The 16,140-nt window shown below is 56.4% G+C and overlaps 1 protein-coding gene and 1 long non-coding RNA gene across 4 annotated transcripts in view; one reads left to right on the plus strand and one right to left on the minus strand.

Annotated features, from left to right (window-relative positions):
• The window catches only part of SLC24A4 (solute carrier family 24 member 4), a 170,153-nt gene extending 155,895 nt beyond the window's left edge, over window positions 1–14,258 (plus strand). For all 3 annotated transcript variants that reach the window (XM_025467799.3, XM_025467800.3, XM_025467801.3), the window contains 4 exons: window positions 2,873–2,987; window positions 6,244–6,356; window positions 6,887–6,952; window positions 8,186–14,258. In XM_025467799.3, coding sequence (XP_025323584.1) covers window positions 2,873–2,987; window positions 6,244–6,356; window positions 6,887–6,952; window positions 8,186–8,338 — 447 coding nt within the window. In that variant the 3' untranslated portion in view covers window positions 8,339–14,258. The remainder of the gene's footprint in view (window positions 1–2,872; window positions 2,988–6,243; window positions 6,357–6,886; window positions 6,953–8,185) is intronic.
• LOC125755646 (uncharacterized) lies at window positions 6,859–10,734 on the minus strand. Its single transcript, XR_007412634.1, has 2 exons — window positions 10,439–10,734; window positions 6,859–10,233 (listed from the first exon to the last, which is right to left on the minus strand). It is a non-coding gene; the product is annotated as an uncharacterized LOC125755646 (long non-coding RNA).
• Window positions 14,259–16,140: the final 1,882 nt, after the last annotated feature.

Here is a 16,140-nt window from a genome sequence, read left to right on the forward strand (position 1 = left end):
TCTTCTCTGATTACGGAAAACAACAATATTAGGACATCCACTTCATGGTGAACACCCGCAGCCCCGCCACTCTGGCTGTGCTCCCCAGAGCAGTCATGGCACAGCACAGCGGGGCCCAGGGACCACTCTGCTGGGGCACCCTTCCTGGACTTCGAACCTCACCCGCCTCAGTGTTAGGGGAACAGAACGAGCCTCACAGGAGAAGTTGGTCCAGACAGCAGCACCCCGTGGCAGCTGTCCCTTCTACCGAAGCAAGATGTGCTGGCCAGAGGGCGCTGCGCTCACTCCCTCATGCCCCGACGGGGGCTGCCAAGGGGGGGCAGCGAGGTCCCTCCTGTTTCTCCTGCCAGCTTTTATGGCTCTCCCCCCTCAGGTTCCAGGGAAAACGATCCTTGTATGTCAGGGTGAAGAGAGAGGAACCTTTGACAACGGCGTTCTATCTAGCACCTTTGCACCACTGGGAAAACTGAAGACCAGAGGGGAGCCGTGGCCTCCAGAAGGTGCACAGTCAGCCCGGGGCTGGGCTCTGCCTCCCTCTCTGAGGCCTAAGTATCAGCTGGACTTACGGGGCCCAGAGCTGGAGACCAGGCGGTGCAACACTCGGGCAGCCTCCCAAGTCCAAAGCACCCTGGGGGGGCACATAGTCACACGCACATGCATGCAAACACATGCATACACACACGCATATACACACACATGCATACACATGCACACATACACGTGCACGCATATGCACACATACACATGTACCCACATGCACAAACGCATACACGTGCACACACACACATACACACATATGAATACACATGCACATATGCAGGCATAACATAATGCACACATGCACACACATACATGCACACACATATGCGCATACACACGCGTGCACACATGCAAGACCTTCCTTTGATTCTTCCATCCTCCAGCTTCTTAGCCTTGTAGTTCGGTGACTTAGGAGGAAAATGGCAGCAACCCCAATAATGCCAAAACAACCCAGGACATGCGGCATCCCCCACTGGAAGCATGGCGGCCACAGGTCAGTTGTGCTTGTGGAGATGTCGTTCAGGGCCTGGGCGATCTGAACGTTGAGGGCTCAGTGGTTCGTGTCCCCTCCCATGCCTGTGCTGCCCCCACCAGGGTCGCTTCTTGCAGAGACTATGGCGGGCCTGTGTGCACCTGGCACCTGCAGCCGCTGCACTGAGCACTGCCTGCCAGGGGGCCCTGGGACCGGGAGTGTTTCTGTCCACAGGCTCCGGCTATGGGCCAGGCCGAACTCTGCTCAGAGCATGCTCCACCGGGGCCTCCCTGAGCTCTGTGAATCTGAACACCCCCACACTTTCTGCCCCCATGGATCGTAAGACCAGGGCCCCAAGAGAAGGAAGGCCTGCATCTGCTAACGTCTCGCATACGTCAGGCACTGTCCCCTCACATTTTCTCATTTAGTCTTTATTAACAAACCCATTTCACATATGAGGAAACTGAGGCTTACAGAAGCAAACCAGCTTGTTCTAAATCACACGACCATTCGCTGGGATTGGAGCTTTCAGTAAAAATGTGAACAACCCTAAGAGGTGCCACTGTTCCCATTGTATAGACGAGGAGGCAAGCCAGAGCTAGTGAGTATTTTTTTTTATTTTTATTTATTTATCCATGAGAGACATGGAGAGCAGCAGAGACACAGCAGAGAGAGAAGCAGGCTCCCCATAGGGAGCCCAATGCGGGACTGGATCCCACGACTCCGGGGTCACGCCCTGAGCCAAAGGCAGATGCTCAACCACGCAGCCACCCAGGCATCCCACTAATGAGTATTTTGAATAGAGTTAACCACATGCTTCTAGGGCTTTCCATCTGGCTGCTACCCAGGGCCCAGCTATGTCTCAAGTGTTGGGCGTTTATCAGCAGAGGGTATGACTGTCATCAGTATCCTTAAATCCTTCCATCCGGCCGTTCTGTTTCTCAGAGCTCATCCTAAGGAAGCTGTAAGATATAAGAACCCAAAGAGCTACATGAGGTTGAGGTAGGAGCATGACCTTTAGAGTCAGAAAGACCTGGCCCACAATCTCCGATCATCTGCTCACCAGCTTCATGCTCACAGGCAGAGTTGCTTAAGCTCTCTGAGCCTCAGTTTCCCTGGGTGTAAAATGAGTGTAACTGCAGTGCCCCCTCACCGGTGGGTGGTGATAATAGAGCACCTGAGGTTGCATGTGCGGCTCACCTGTAGAACCCTTGGTATACAGTCAGTGCTCGGGAAATACTGCCCATGCAGTGAGGTCATAAGAGCACAGAGAGATCTCCTCAGTGTCCAGTGGTGAGGGATTGGCCTAGACTCTACCACTCAGTGAAAGGTGTGCATCCATTTAAAGTAGTGTCATAGATGACGACATAGGTGGACAGGTATCCACAGTATGTCGTTGTATGAAACACATAGCTGCAAAATATATGTTGCTAGTATAATCTGGTTCTGTTTTCTTCTAACACACCAAAAAATGGCCAAGGCTACACCCTAAAGTGATAGTTTTCAAGTGTGGTTTCCCAGACCCGTTGACGGACAGTCCCAGCCACCTGGTGACAGGATAGGAGCATAAACTCTGGGGCATCACCACAGCTGTCCTGAATCAGAACCTGGTGGGAGGGACTGGGGCCCACAGCCCACACTGTCACCAGGCCACCAGAGGATTCTCCACGTGCACAAGTTTGAGAACCCTTGGCCAACAAAAAGTGGTGACAGTGGTCGTCTGTCGGTCTTGTTTTCAGTTTATGTCACTTTCTAATTGTTACTAAACAGCAACACCACGTTCAAGTTAGAAACACTCGGAGTACACAGGGGTCCTAGGTGTTTCTCCACAAGCTCATGTCCCTCCTAACTCTTCGGCAGGTGACTATCATTGGGTACACACTGGGAATCCCCGATGTCATCATGGGCATTACGTTCCTGGCAGCAGGCACGAGCGTCCCGGACTGCATGGCCAGCTTAATCGTGGCGAGACAAGGTAAGAACGGCATCTTGGCCCCTCCAGCCATGAGCCTCACCATGCGGGCCCCTCGGCCCCTGCCCAGCCCATAGTTTGTGGCTCTCCTGACCAGTAGCTGTGAGCTCACCAATGACGGGAGAGCATCAGGGTCAAATTCCACCGTGGAGAGGGCTCTACCAAGATGAACACCTGCAGACTCTGGAAGCCCTCAGTCTGGGCTCACGCAGGCTCGGATCAAATGAACTTATTCTGAAATCACCAGTGTGACATTGAACAAAGCTGAGCCGCGACCTCTTACAACAAATACAGTGGTAATGAGGCATGTTCAGCACCCAGGAGGGCAAAAAGGGAAGGGTATCTTGTCCTCCCAACTGTTTTCCTAAAGTTCTAGAACATGTAAATGGGTTTGGTGGCTTGGTTGGTTGGTTGTTTGGTTGTTTGGTTATGGGTTTTGTTTTGGGCTCACTCCATGACACGGGCTAAGCAAGGTCAGGAGAACCCATGTGCTCTTCAATGGCAGAACCAAAGACCATCAAGGGCTGTCCTTCACTTACTGTGGTATTTCTGCTGGTGAGGTAACCCCGTGTAGACCTCCGCAGATGAATACACAAAAGTATGGGGGTGGGGGCTGCGGTCCCATCATAAAATGACGCTCAAGGAAGGTGGGAGAGGAAAGAACTGCCCAAGGGAAAGTTGGCTCTGGAAAGCGAGGAATGACATTTTATTCCTCCAAGTTTGGAGAAAGGGTTGATTTGGAAGGGGCGGGGCGACAGCTGGTCCCGAGAAGGCACGAGGGGAGAGACATGTAGGCATGTGGTTGGCCTAGGCTGGAAGCTTGCAGGGAGTAGGGGCAGGGAGGGGAACAGGGTTTAATCGACTGACCTCTAAGGTGAGTGTATCTGTCTCCCGGGGCCGTCGTAACAGAACTACCATGACTGGGTGGTTTAGGACAAGAGCTGGTCGTCGCAGGGTTCTGGAGACAAGTCCAAACTCGAGGTGGCGACCGGGCCATGCTCCATCCAGAGGCTGTAGGGTGTGCTCTGGGTCTGCATCACGGTCGTGTCTGCCTCTGTCCACACGGGGTGTTCTTCCCTCTGCAAGGACACTGGCTGCTGCGCTAGGGCCCACCCTAACTCCATGTGACCCCGTGTTCACTGGACTGCATCTGCAGAGACCCTATTTGTGAGTAGGGTCCCGCGCACAGGTGCCAGGTAGCACAAGCTGTGGGGAGGAGCTTGCTCAGCGGGGACTGGGAAAGCAGCTGGGCACCAAGGGCCTGGCCAATGTGCGGTGGCGTGACCTTGGCCACGGGGATTCAGTCGTGCCAGCTTCAATGAGACATGCAGGAGAGAGGACAGGTTTGCCCAGAGCTAGGGCTGCTGGGTAGGTCCGGGGAAGTCCAAGGGAGCGGGAGAATGTGCGTTTGAAACAGCCGAGCCCGGAGTCCACAGGGTCGGGGCTGAGGGGACGATACCAGCAGGCTGGGGGTCTGGCGGGGGGTGAGATCAAGAAGGGGCTCCATCTGACACAGGGCTACATGGGGTTCTGAGGGGGACGTCCTGTCAGAGCGACTCCTGGGGAAAGTGAGGGGCGAGACACAGGGGGCAACCATCAGGGAAGTGACCGTGATGTCCCCGGCTGGACCCACACACACATGATCAAGGCCGGAACAGTTCCCTCGTGGCCAAGAGGACAGAACCCCTGCCCAAACCTGCTCAGTCGGAGTCTGCATTTAGCCAGGACCCCAAGGGAGTCCTATGCTCCTGAAGTTTGAGAAGCGGTGCCCTGTGCGGAGAGTGGGTGGCGGCAGGGGGGGTGGTGCGTCCGCCAAACCCAGGAACCCTCATGTCTCCTGTGAGTTTCGGGTGTAGGTGTATGTCCTGACTCACCACGCGAGCACTGCATCCTCCCCAGAGGCGGCCCACATCCCTGTGACGGCCCAGCGGCCCCGACACGGAGAGCCCGGCCCCTCAGAGTGAGCACCCCAACAGCAGCAAGCAGCCAGAGTCGCAGGTCACTCAGGAAGGAGGAACCTGAGGCCGTGGGGGAGGCCCGCAGGCAGGCAACAGCCACGGGGCAGCAGGAGGGGCTGACCCAGCGGACCCCAGCAGGCCAGGGAGTCAGCGTCCAGCCTGGTGGCTGCAAGCACCTCAGGGACCAGAGTACCCCATGGCTGCAGACGTTTGTGTTGCACACACACTCATCCCACACAGGTTTGTGAGCGCCAGGTGCTGACAGCGTGTCACAGGACAGCCAAGGGGCCAGGCAGGAGCACAGGTCCGCCAGCATGAGTCGTCTTTGTGAATATTTATTGTCTGACTTTGTAACGCCCCTCGAGGTGTCAAGTACTTCAGTGGCATGGCTGCCCTTATCCTGGCCAGTCAGGCAGGAAGCCAGGGCTGCTCAGCCACTGCGTGACCTTGGGCTTGTCCCATGCCTCGGATCCATCGTGTGCTGCACGAGGACAACGCCCCTCCTCTGGGGTAACCGGGAAGCACCCAGTGGGTCCTCGCAGAACATCAGCCCCAGACCCGGCAGGAGGAAAAGTGAGGGCCTGTGTCCGTCTCCAGGGCCACCATGCTCTGGGACGCGGAACCTATGGGCCCGGGCGGTCTCATGGGCAGGGAAGCTGGAAGCCCAAGGCGAAGTGTTGGCCGAGTTGGCTCCTCCTGAGGCCTGTGGGGAGAGTCTTCTCCAGGCCTGTCTCCTTAGCTTGCCAGTGGCCATCTTCTTGTTCCCTTGGGGCTTTGTCCATGTGTCCCCCTTGTAAGAACGCCAGTCATCCTGGGTTAGGGTTGACCCTAATGACTCATTCTAACCTGATTTTCCCTGTAAAGACATTAGTACCAAACAATGCCACACTCTGAGCTATTGGGGGTCAGGGCTCCAACATAGGAATCTTGAGGGTTAGGGCACTGGGGGGTCTGTGGGTGAAGCACCTGCTCACATCATGATCCTGGGTCCTGGGATCGAGCCCCATATGGGGCTCCCTGCTCAGCAGGGTGTCTGTCTCTCCCTCTCCCTCCACCCCTCCCCACCATTCATACTCTCCTTCTTTCTCTTGCTCTCTCTTTCCATCCAGTAAAATCTTAAAAAAAAAAAATCTTAAAGGTCATGACTGAGCCTCTGGGAGGCCCTGAGACTTCATGAGAGGTTTCTGAAGTATGGGGTACATGAAGAAGGAAGTCCTCTGTGGAGAGCAGCGCCAGTGGGACACTAGTAGGGTCTCTGAAACCTAGTCTGGTGATTGACATTTGTCAACTGTCTGCCCTAGGCCTTGGTGACATGGCGGTGTCCAACACCATAGGAAGCAACGTGTTCGACATCCTGGTGGGACTCGGCATACCATGGGGCCTGCAGACCATGGTCATTAACTATGGGTCCACGGTGAGTTCCTCAAGCCTCCTGAGCCACATGCATGCCAGACATGCGCTCTGTGGGTTTGGCTGCTGGGCCTGTGCCAGCAGTGAGCTCCAGGGGGACACATGGTCCCCAGCTCCCCAGCTCCCTGGCTTCTGCCTCCCACGAAGGCCTTGGAACAGTCTGGGGCGCCTGCAGGGGGAGCCCCTGTGTGCAGTCCCCGCACCTCAGCCCACAGGCATGCGTCTTTCTCATCCTCTTTGCTCACTGCAGGGTCAGGACTGACCTCCCTGCTCTGCCCAGCCCCCCACCCAGGGGAGCACCCACCCGTGCTTTCCAGGCCTGGAAGGGCCACACTGGGGGCACTAGGCTCTGAGAACACTGCCCCCTCCCCTGCAACGCCCCGACCCCCTCCCATGGATCCTCTCCCCATCCCTAGGCCCTGCATCTCCCCACCCCCACCTCCTGCATCCCCTCTCCCACCCTCACCCCTGCATTGCCCCCACCCCCACCCCAAGCAGCACAGAGATTCAGAGCTCCTGTGTTTATTTCTCCAGGTAAAGATCAACAGCCGGGGCCTGGTCTACTCGGTGGTGTTGCTGCTGGGCTCTGTCGCCCTCACTGTGAGTCTTGATGGTTCCAGAATTGGAATCTTTTCTTCTGATCCCATATAGTCACTTGCAGGGCCTCTCTCTCTCTCTCTCTCTCTCTCTCTCTCTCTCTCACACACACACACACACACACACACACACACACACACACACAACACAGCAACGAGGGTTAAAACAGAGAAACACAAGTTCTCGGATCCCTCCAGACACAATTCGTGCCAAGAGTGTTGGCACCGACCCGTCCATTGTTCCCTGAGTGGCTAAAAACCCACCGGAGCAACTGGACTACGTGCCTGTGTCCCCGTTGCCCCGTCTGCCTCCCCTCACCAGCTCTGGGTAGGGGAGAGATTCCTCCCCTGACTGGCAGGCCTCAAGCCAGGCCAGCACCGCAGAGCTGGATCCTTAGGCTGCCCTACTCCACACGCCCGGGGCCTCTGCGTGTTTCCTGCAACCCTTATGGCCCCGGTGAGGCCATTCCCATTGTGCACAGGAGATCAAGACTCGGGGGGGCAGTAGCTTGCCCAGGATCACAGGGCAGGAAATGGCAGTGCTGTGATTGGAGCTCAGAACCACTGTCTGCACAGAACCGGTGGTGCTTCCTGGTGGTCCAACCCCAGGAAGTCTCCATTCGGGGGTGAGAAAGGTAGGCATGAAGTACAGGAGAGTCTAGAAGGAATGTAGAGTGAGGGTGTGCTCCAAGCCCGTCTACACACACACACACAGAAGAAGGGGGTCCAGGGATGCCTGGGGGCTCAGCGGTCGAGCGCCTGCCTTCGGCTCAGGATGTGACCCTGGGGTCCCAGAATCGAGTCCCCCATCAGGCTCCCCCAGGGAGCCTGCTTCTCCCTCTGCCTGTGTCTCATAAATAAAAAATAAAAGAAGAAGGAGGAGGAGGAGGAGGTCCAAGCTGAAGTGTGCCGGGCTGTGAGCCAGAGAATACCGTGGGAGTTTTGCCTGAGAGGTTGGAGGACACCAGGCTCTGCAGCCGGGGGAGGGCTGGGGCAGGTTCCTGTTGTCGCGAGAGGAAGTCCTGGCCTTGAGGACTGGGGCGCCAGAAGTGCTCCCATGGGGGCAGCAGCCATGTGTCCTGGGGCCAGGGCTCACCTGCCATCAGCAGGCGTGGAAGCCCGAAGGGTCCCAGGGAGCAGGCTCACCGCCGGCGGCAAGCACCACCCCACCCGGGAGAGCCTCCGCGTTCCTGCGTCCCCGCGCCCCGAGGCCACGCCCCGTGCTCTGTCCCCGCAGGTCCTCGGCATCCACGTGAACAAGTGGAGGCTCGACCGGAAGCTGGGCATGTGCGTGCTGGCCCTGTACGCCGTCTTCCTCTGCTTCTCCATCATGATCGAGTTTAACGTCTTCACCTTCGTCAACTTGCCCATGTGCCGAGAGGACGACTAGAGCCGAGCCACCCTGAGCTGCCCTGGGCCCCGCTGACCTCCCTTCCACCCGCCCCAGCGTGAGTGTCTCCTGCCTCCGTGGTCCCGGCCGCTCTTCACGCGCGGACGGAAGAGCCATGGTGGTCGCCGACTGGGCGCGAGCCGGGGCCTCCTCCCCCTCCTCGTCCTCGTCGTCGTCGTCCTCCTCCTCCTCCTCCTCCTCCTCCTCCGTGTCCTCGGAGCCCTGCCCTCCCCACACAAGCAAGTTCCGGGGCTGCCGTCTGAGCATCCTGGCAGGTCCCTGAGCTGGCGGCCCGGGGAGGCCCCTCGTGACACGTCAGTGAGGACTTCCTGTCACTGGGTGGCCATCGGAGCTTGTGAGGTCCCGGGGCAGGTGCAAAGTGGGAATGTGGTTCCGCAGCGTCGCCCCCAGGCTGGCGGGTACGGGTCCCTTAGACCGCGTGTCCTTCGTGGACCCTCCTGCCTCTGACCTCGGCAGGCAGCGCTGGGCCTCAACCTGCAGGCGAGAGGGCCCAAGGGCACAACACTCCACCCCTTTCTCTGGAGAAACTAAAATGCAAATAGCGTCTCAGCAGGAAAGAGAGAGCTTTCTCACCACTTTTATCAATGCGTTCAGAGAATGAACAGTGAAATGTTAAAAATAAGATGTCCTGGAGATCATCATACTTGAAAAAGAATCATCCCAAATGGAAAGGCTACGCTGGGCACCGAAGGAGAGCCCTCTTGGACACAAAATCCCACATGTATCGTCGCGTTGCTCTGACGCTGAGCTCCTGGTTTGGGATCCAGGAGAGCGTGCGCAACTCTCCCTGGATGCTGATTCAGGGACACGGTGGGGGTGGCAGGTGACAGCCGTCCCAGCCCTTCCCTGGGAGGCGGTGCAGTGTCCTGTGGGGCCTGTCTTTCCTCTATTAAACGCTGTCCTCTCTAAACCGCTGTTGTGAGGCCCAGTTGTCCCAGTACCCAGCAGTGTTGTGGCCTGCCGGACTGACTGCAGGCCACAGGGTCGTGGTGGACGATGAGAGATGTTTCCTGAAAGGCAAACAGCTGCTCTCTGTTACCTGGAGGCGGGTCTGAGAACTGGAACTTGGCACTTTTAGAGCTAAACTTCTCGAGCCTTAGAGTTGGCTCCGTGTGAAGAGCCCAGCATGGGAGGCAGAATCAAAAAAGAGAGAGAAAAATATCCAACAATTTTTCACCTGCTTCGTAGCTCTCAAATCAATATTAAAAAGATTTATGAACACAAACCATCCGTGGTTTCTAAAAAAGGAAGCACAATTAGTTTTATATAGAGGTGGGGTTTTTTAATTTTTTAAATATTTCTATTGCAAAAGTCTATTGGATTTGATGCACTTTTAATAACTGGGATATTTTGCACAGAAGAATGTACGGGAGAAGCCCCAGGTAGCGTGAGGGAAGAGAGCGTTGGCCGATTGGCTGGTCATGAATGGTATGTGAGGAGCAGGAATGCAATCGCTTTTTCCTTCCTGAAACAAAGGTCGTGACCCGAGGTGGGATGCAGGCTGCGCTTGCCGAGGGCCTCCTGAATTCAGAAGGAGGAAGTGATCGCATCCGAGGCAGGCGGCCTGGTCACCAGGCTTCCGCTCGGGATCCACGTCAGTGTTAGTGGCTCCACCACACGGAGGCCCCTCTTGTTTCTCTATCTGGACCAAGCTCAGTGGTCCCCCAGGTGGAGGCAGAGGTGATGTTCCTGAGAAATCAGCGAGGTGAGCGGGAGGCCAGGCCACCAGTGGGGCCATCAGTGCAGAGTGGACACACGGGGACATCAGAGCCCGGGCCTCGGCCTGGTCTCCCAGGCCCACCGGGGTTCCAAGCTGTGTCTGCTCCTCCTCAATTCTCAGAATGGCCCTGTGGTGTGAGGAGGGGTGATCCTCCCTGTTTAACAGAAAGCACAGTCTTGACTAAGAGGAGGTGACCCCGGGTTAATTGTCCGTGAGGTGCGGCACAAAAGCCAAGCCGCCAGCCGTCCCCCTCCCGGTCACCCAGGGCTGGGCCGTCCTCGGTGGGGGGGCGGGCGGGGACAGAGCTCTGCCCCGTGGGTGGTTCTCATGGTTCAGGTCAAAACTGTGGTAGATCTTACCTGACCCCTCGTGCCCTGGTGTGTGTCCTAATGGCTGTCCCTCCCCAGCGCCCCTGGGGTTTTCCTGGTAAAGACCAAAAGATGTTTTTGTCCTCTGAGCATGGGCCGTGTGGTCCCCTGACGTCATCCTTGCCGGGCGGGGTTCACTTCTCTGAGTCCTTGCAGAGCTTTTAGAGAACACCGAATCCTGGCTCTTCCTCGGGAGAGTCTGTCCGAGGTGACACAGCGTCCTGCACCTGCAGTTTGAGGCTACAAAGTCGTGTTTCTAGTCCACGGAGCTCTCCTGCTGGCTGCTTCTCTTTTGACTGTGATGTGCCAATGCGACTTCCTTAAAGGGTCTATGTATTCATTGTATCCAGGAAACTCCATAAACGCTGTAGGTGGATGATCCTCTTTTTAAACTAAACATTTTTCCATCACAAGTTGCAAGAATTGCTTGATTAATTAGACCTTCATTTTAAAATAATGGTTTTATCACTACATAGAATTACTCCCTTTATTTTATTCCCAAGGCTGATTAACATGGGGCAATCACTCTGCTTCAAAAATAGGCAATAAAAAAACATAAGTAAGTCTAGCTCTTGCAATTGGGAGCAAGAAAGAAACACGAAGAGCTGCATGATCAACAGTGTCTACAGAGTCGGGAGCAGGTGCTTCCTGTCCGTCCCTAGGTTGGAGTCGCCCTCAGCAGCTCGGGCACAGACTGGGCCATTAGGTGCGTGGTGTCTGGAAACATGGCCCTGGAGGCAGGTTCTGGGTCGATGAGGGGAAGAACAGATGGCCAGGGCACGGTGGGCAGGGCAGGGGACCGATCCTGCCAATGTCCGCGCATCCCCCTGGTGCGCAACTCCCAGCTCATTGATGTTCTGCCCGGGTCTCGCTGCCACTGTTCCTCCACTGCTGTTACAGACCCAAAGAGGCCATAGGGCATAGCCCTCCCTGGTGCAGCGGGCACCTGGGGCGGTCCTGCAGATCCCCACCCGGGGGCCTCCGGGCTGCCCAGGAGCCTGGGTCCCCAAGGAGAGGCTGCTGCTCTTGCCTTTTGATGAGCTGCAGCTGGACCCCACTCAGGAGCACGGCCCCCGGGATGCCCTCGGGATGCCAGGTCCGCCCCGAACCATGGTCTTGGAGGTGAGGGCAGCCCCTCACTACGCCCTTGCACCCTCCGGGCACTTCTCTCTCTCCTTGGGGCGGACAAGGAGTGGGTCTGCTCTGTGCCCCCCTGGGAAGGTAGGGGACCCTAGCACCCGCCGCAGATGCTGCGCCCAAGCTCCCCTCCTTCCCCAGTGGTGTTCAGGCCGGAGGGGCACTGCCTGTGCTTGGGGACAGCCCCCTGCGGGTGGCAGGAGGGACACGGGGGCCCCCGCGGCTTGGGCTGCTGCTGGTCAGCAGCCGTGGGGTTCATACGGGCTGAGGCCCCGACCCTGAGGGGGCACGGAGCCCGGGATCCCTTCCATCCCACCCCACACCCCCTCCTCCCCTCTGGCTGGACAGACGGCTGTGCTGCATCCGTGACAGGCTCTCGAACAGTGCGGGAACTTGCCTGTCAGGGTGAGAATCGTCAGGATATTGTCGTGATTAAACACTCCCGGGTCTAAGGCCCCCTGAGCACGACTTCTGTGTGTCCCTCTCCGCTTGGGTCAGCAGCACATGAGTCCAGGGCACCTGACAGGGTTGTGCCCCTAGAAACTTCCAGAAATTTCTGAAAATGCTCTGTGGGCAGTTCTCAGGTGGCAGGAAGTCCATCAGCTCCCCCAGCACACCCCCGAAGGGCTGCCCCCCCGACCCCACTCTCCCCATGTGGATTCGGAGTGTCTGGACCCCCAGCAACTGTGGACATGTGCTCCTGGGCCCTGTGGCTGGCCTTGGTGGGTCAGCGCCCAGAGAGGGGCTCCTGCGCGCCACACAGCTGCCCCCGGCATGGGTCTTGCAAGGAGTGGGGCTGGAGGGCCTGCGGGGAATCCACCCCTCCAACGCAGAGAGCAGCTGAACCAGGAGTCAGTGAGGGGGCTGGTGCAGGGTCCCCTCGTCCTGCTGTAGGAGACGTTCCCTGGGGGCACAGACCAGGGGCGTGGGTGTGGCTGCACTTGCTTCTGACCAGGGATGCCTGACTGGGGTGCCTGATGGCGACGGGCGGGGGGGGGGAGACCCCAGCCTGTCCCAATACCGCCTAGCTGCCAAGAAACAGGTGTCCACAGAAAACGGGGAGGATGGGACCTTTCCTCCCGTCCTGCCCCGTGGGTGGAGCTGCTTGGGCCATGACCGCCAGGGAGCCAGCCAGCTGGCTGGTGTTAAAGCTTTTTTAAACAATTCTTGTGTTTGAATGACAAATTCCCTCTGTCTCTGTGGAACCCCCACATGCGGCCAGGGGCTGGTGGCCCTGCTTTGGGTCACCTTTTATCTTCTCGTTCCCAGGGTCTCCCCTCACCTCGTGCAGGTATCCGTGTCCAGGGTCAGGGTCAGGTGTCCCACACAGGCTCCGCAACAGAGCCGAGGACAACGTCCCTTCCAGTCTGTGGAAATGTCTGTGGTCTGAATACCCTGACACAGACCCGGGGGCGATGGGGGGCAGCTCCAAGAGCTGAAAATACCCCCGTGCCTCCGTGAGAGTCTGCCCCTGGGTGTGGAGCTTCTCCGCCATTAGATTTGTGGGGCTGGGATCGGTTGCTCCTTGGTTAAAGGCCTGATGACAGACGTGGGCATGACCCGCACCTGCTCCCACTGTTGCCAGAATTTAAACAGTTGCTTTTTATGTAACATGTTGGTTGGGACTTTTCCATGGTCAAGGCCAACAAAACCCTTCATCCTGGAGAAGGTACGAGCCCTCCCTACCACACCCCTGGAAAACAAGCTTTGTAAGCTGTCAAGAGACAGTAAGGGCAGTCTGAGGTCTCTGGCTGCGCAGTTAGCTTTGTGCACAGAGGGAACGTCCCGGGCAAGGGCCCTCCCTGCTCCCACTCCAGAGTTCCCAGGATGGGAATTCCTAGCGATCCACACGGACAGTCTTCCTTAGGAGCAGGAGCAAGGCCTTCCCTTGCTGCACCGTCAGCCAGGCAGCTCTGCTTTTCCAACTCAAATGTTCTAGTGGGGTTTTTTCCTGGCCCTGGGGGCATCCCTGTCACCCCCAGAGGCCCCTTCTGAGCTGTTAAACACGTCCCAGGGCTTCTTCCACGTGCTTGGAGCAAAGATATGGGGGGTACCCAGCAGGACGAGCTGAGGCTGAGCCTCTGCCAGCAGCTTCTTGGGAGCTTCTGCTGGTTCCGAGCAAGGTGCCCCCTGGTCCGCTGCTGCCCGCCTGGAGTACTTGCTGGGTGAACACAAAAAGAGCCTGATGGCCAGAGAGGAAAGGGCTGCCGGCCAGGTGGGGCCAGGCCTGTGGGCAGAGGGAGGAGCGGCCAAGAGAAGGGCCCAGCGAGGCGAGGCCGGGAACATCCCGGATGCCGGGGGGCCGACTGGGCAGAGGTCCCGCAGGGCCGCAGGGTATTCCTGGGGTCCGGCCACGACCTCCCAAACAGCAGATAGAATCGGACTCTCACGTCCAGGAAGCACCCCCTTGAAAACGACCAAAACCAAGGACTTCCGGGGCTTTTAGAGTCCCTGGAGTCCCCCACCCCACCCCACCCTGAGACGTTTCTGGCATGTGGAGCCAAATGCTGCGTCCTTGTTCATTCCAACAGGCAAAGCAGGAGCGATGAGCTGAAAGTTGTAAAGAATAAATATATTTATCTCTATTTATTTTTTCAATAACTGTGACCTCCCGCACTGTGAATGCTCTGTGATATGACGCTCTTAGTTTAATAAAACTGTCATTAAATTTGAATGAGTTGATATTCATGGTTACTAAACCCTGGCATGAGTTCATTTTTATTGTGAAGAAAAATCTAGAGTCAATATGAACTAAATCTTTATAAGAAATCTAGCAGTCAGTATTGTGATGCAATATATCAGAATCTGTACACCGTCAATAAAATACCTGGGCACAAGCTGTCGTTCCCTATATAGAGCTTCCATTCATGGTCTAGCAGACACACACACACACACACACACACACACACACACTTGTATTTTGGGGAAGGACCCTTTACATTGGAATAACAACCACTTAAGACCATTTCTGTTGGCATATGGAGAAAAAACAAACTTCAGAAAGGATGAAGGATGGAGCTTTTTCATGATAATGATGGGTAATGGATAAAACAAAGCAAAATTTTGTGACTGATCTTGTTGTGTCCAGAATGGCCCAAGCAGAATGGCCCAAGTGTCCAGAATGGCCCAAGCATTTCCTACCTTGTCAGCAGGGCCCCTCGATGGTCAGGGGACCCCACAAAGTCACAAAGGGCCTCACACTCAGGAGGGCCCCAGGCTCTGCGGTCACCATTTTGGATTCCTTAATAGCTTTTTGAAAAAGGAGCTCCATATTCTCATTTCTTGCACAAGGCCCTGCAAATTATGTAGCTGGTCCTGCTCACCTGGAATAAGTTGGGCCAGCAGCTCCTGTGTTAATGAAAAATTGAGATGAGGAGGAGAGGTCCTGCTTAATTCCTCCGTTTAGTAAGTGTCCTGAGACCCGGCTCCCTCGGGGCACTCCCACGTGCCCATGAGTCACCTGCGCATCTGGTTAAAAAGCAGATTCTGGCTCAGCAGGCATGGGATGGGGCCAAAGATGCATTTCCAGCAAGTTCCCAGGTGATGCCAGTGCTGCTGGGCTCCTGGGAGAAGTGAGGATACACAGCAGTCCCCCTCAGCATATGACGGGGGCACCTGTGCAGGCTCCCAGACGGTCACCGACCTGCAACAGGGTGAGCGCAGGAGCAGAATATAAGTATTTTATACTTATAGCAATATGATGGATGATTTTATGTCTTAATCTGCTTTTTCATTACATTTTTCTATTGACTATAAAATATCCACCCACTGTGGATCACAATTTAAAAACCCTTGCGGGGGCCTGGCCCCAGCCAACAGCCACCCCTGGGTCTCCACTCCCCCTCCCCGACTCAGCAGCCAGGGGACCTTCGCCAGCAAGAATTCAGATCTGCCCATCTCCTGCTGGCAAACAGTTAGTGACTCCCAGTTGCCCTAAAGGGCCGCTTCAGTCCCCCACCATCATCACCTCTCTGTCTGCCTGTCCTCAGGCTGTTTCCTCTGCTCCCAGGGGGTCCTGCAGCAGCCAGGAACCTCCACCTCTGCCTCCAAGGCCTCCCTAGACCTCCAGGCCAAAAGGAACCACCTGCCTTTGTTTGTTTTTGTTTTTGTTTTTTTGTTTTTTTCATCATCTTTTATTGGTGAGACTGCTTTGTTATTATTTGGCAACTATGCAGTTTTCTAAAATAGTCTCCATTTGATACGCATTCACCCACGGCCCCCACCAACCATAGAAGGGCACCAAGTCGGGGCTGTCTAAACTTCATCTCCCAGAGGAGCCCTTAAAGCTGAGGGCACATTTTGTCACTCGTTGGTTTACTCATCAGATGCATGTTGAAGGCCTGCCCTGTGCCAAGCATCAAGCCAACTGCTGGTTGCAGAGATGCAGAGCCCACCTCCAGCTGCTCCAAGGAGCCCCCAGGTTCCAGGAGGGAGGGAGCTCAGTAGGCAGGAGCCCAGAGAAGGGCACCCAATCATACTGGGCAGCAGGGAAGACATAATTCATGCTGGGGCTCAGGCGACCAGGGGAGCCGGGGGTGGTGGTGACATACACTTAC

This window comes from Canis lupus, chromosome 8 (genome assembly GCF_003254725.2).
Source record: "Canis lupus dingo isolate Sandy chromosome 8, ASM325472v2, whole genome shotgun sequence".
Classification (NCBI taxonomy): domain Eukaryota; kingdom Metazoa; phylum Chordata; class Mammalia; order Carnivora; family Canidae; genus Canis; species Canis lupus.